Source organism: Bactrocera dorsalis, chromosome 1 (genome assembly GCF_023373825.1).
Source record: "Bactrocera dorsalis isolate Fly_Bdor chromosome 1, ASM2337382v1, whole genome shotgun sequence".
NCBI classification, from domain to species: Eukaryota; Metazoa; Arthropoda; class Insecta; order Diptera; family Tephritidae; genus Bactrocera; species Bactrocera dorsalis.
Genome location: NC_064303.1, coordinates 31,855,906 through 31,857,873, shown reverse-complemented (window position 1 = coordinate 31,857,873; position 1,968 = coordinate 31,855,906). Strand labels below are relative to the sequence as shown.

The following is a 1,968-nucleotide window of genomic DNA, read 5'->3' as shown; positions in this document are numbered from 1 at the left end:
GAATCTTTAATCTTACCGCTGGTGGGGGAAAAATAAAGACTTTAGCTTCATTCTAATTATTTATCTGATATTATCGTTACTTATGTACTATTTTAGAAAACTATCTTAAATATCTAAATATATGTAAATGTATGTATGTTTGTATGTATTGCAGCATATTGTTTATGCTGCTTGATAAGGGCCCTGTAGTTCGGCTGGTGTCAAGCGATTACCAGAGCGCGAATTCTACTAGCGATTTCATGCATTACCACTAGTTAGTCTTTTCGCTAATGATTTGTAATGCAACGAGGCATCGAATCTGAAAAAATCCACCCCTAAAAAACGAAACTCAATGCGTATATGAAATTGCAATAACAACATTAATGCGATTGAACGAAAAGTGTGTGATTTTTTTTGCGAGCACATCAAAATTCAACAGAAATTTAGAGTCCCGTACTATTCCTGCAGAAATTCGCAGGAATTGTAGTTCGATCGATCGCTCAGTCTGCCGTTGTCATTTTTACACTAAATTGTTTAGATTTTGAGTGTCAATTGTAGTTGAAGAGCAGTCGAAAAAGGTTTATAAAGAACAGACATTCCTTAAATAAAAATAATTTATTTTAGTGTTGTTAGTAAAAAAATTAAAGTCGAATAAAAAAATAAAAAAGTGAAGTGTAAAGTAATTTATAAGGTATTAATGTATCAATTGTAATCAATCAATATAATATTAACGTTAAAAAATTTTGCAAGTGAAATAAAACAAATAATAATAATAAAGAAGTTATAATAATAAAAAAATAATAAATATAAAAATTGCGAAATAAAAAGTAATAAATTACAGAAGGCAATATGGATGGTCCGAACCCAAAACGAATTAAAAAGACTTGCTACAATCAAGTATATACAGAAAAGGCATGTAAATGCGAAGATAAGGAAGCTTTAAAGGCTTTCTTCGAAGGTAAAGTAAAAGCTGCCAACAAGTATATTCCTCTTTTCACTCATATATATTTTTTATTTCTAGAACTGATGGAAAGAAAAATGAGCCAAATTTCTGCACAGTACCAAGTGCTCCTAGAAGAAGTAGCGCAGCAGAAAGTCCTCATTCAGCAGCTTCTGAAAGAACGCACCGATGACTCATCGATAATGAGAGAATTTCCAATTAAAAACAAAACAGATTTGGGCCGAATTAATGAAAATATAGAAGTTCGCGGAAAGAAGAACTACGTAAGTAATATTTTTTCTTTCGATTTCCTTATTTAAAATACGTTTCAGTAAATTTCGATTTTTTTTTATTTTTACCGTTTCAACCCTTTACTTTCTTGCAGATCAAATGTATGACTCAAATTCTCCAGGGTTCTGGAGTGGTGAAAAACCTGAAGAATATTATAACAGACGAATTGGCCATGCAGTACAATATTGATGGAGTGTTGGGCAAAGATTCGCTCAAAAGCTTTACAAATTTTTTCGACGCCCTTATTGGTAAGAACAGGACAAGCTTTTTAATTAAAACAGTTAATAACAAATATATTTTAATTATTTTAGAGTCCATTCCTACCGGGATAGAGGCTGGATCGCCAGAGAATCAACTGCGCCAAGCCCTTCAGCGTAAAAAAAAACGCGTAATAAAAAAAAATCATTTAGTAAATAAAGAAAATAAATGATTAATAAATAACAATATAATGTAAGATAGAACATATTTTAAAACTACTAAGTAAGAAAATTAATTAAAAAATACATATGTATATATATTTGAATTTAATAAATCTATTGCTTTGAATTTCATAAAAATTTCTTTTATTTTCGTAAAATTGAACCAGTAAAATCGCTAGCGAGTTAGAATAAATGAAATCGCTAACGATTTTGAATTAGTCAAACCACCTGTAATTTCGAATTAACGAAATCACTAACGATTTGGAGTCAGTCAAATCACTAGCCATTTTGAATTAATGAAAACGCTAGCGATTCTGTATTAGCTATTCACTAACGATT

The 1,968-nt window shown here is 30.4% G+C and overlaps 1 protein-coding gene across 1 annotated transcript; it reads left to right on the top strand.

Annotated features, from left to right (window-relative positions):
• The first annotated feature begins 417 nt into the window (after nt 1-417).
• Nucleotides 418-1,754, top strand: LOC125777429 (uncharacterized). Its single transcript, XM_049452292.1, has 4 exons — nt 418-937; nt 1,001-1,203; nt 1,305-1,458; nt 1,522-1,754. Exons 1-4 carry the CDS (start codon nt 829-831, stop codon nt 1,638-1,640), a joined length of 585 nt encoding a protein of 194 aa, XP_049308249.1. The 5' UTR covers nt 418-828; the 3' UTR covers nt 1,641-1,754.
• The last annotated feature ends 214 nt before the right edge of the window (nt 1,755-1,968 follow it).

What these genes read in the sequence shown, in the direction of transcription:
- LOC125777429 (XM_049452292.1), top strand. Translation starts at nt 829, where the DNA reads ATGGATGGTCCGAACCCAAAACGAATTAAAAAGACTTGCTACAATCAA. An exon ending in TTCGCGGAAAGAAGAACTAC is followed by an intron (nt 1,204 to 1,304) that starts GTAAGTAATATT and finishes ACTTTCTTGCAG; the next exon opens with ATCAAATGTATGACTCAAAT. An exon ending in TTTTTTCGACGCCCTTATTG is followed by an intron (nt 1,459 to 1,521) that starts GTAAGAACAGGA and finishes TAATTATTTTAG; the next exon opens with AGTCCATTCCTACCGGGATA.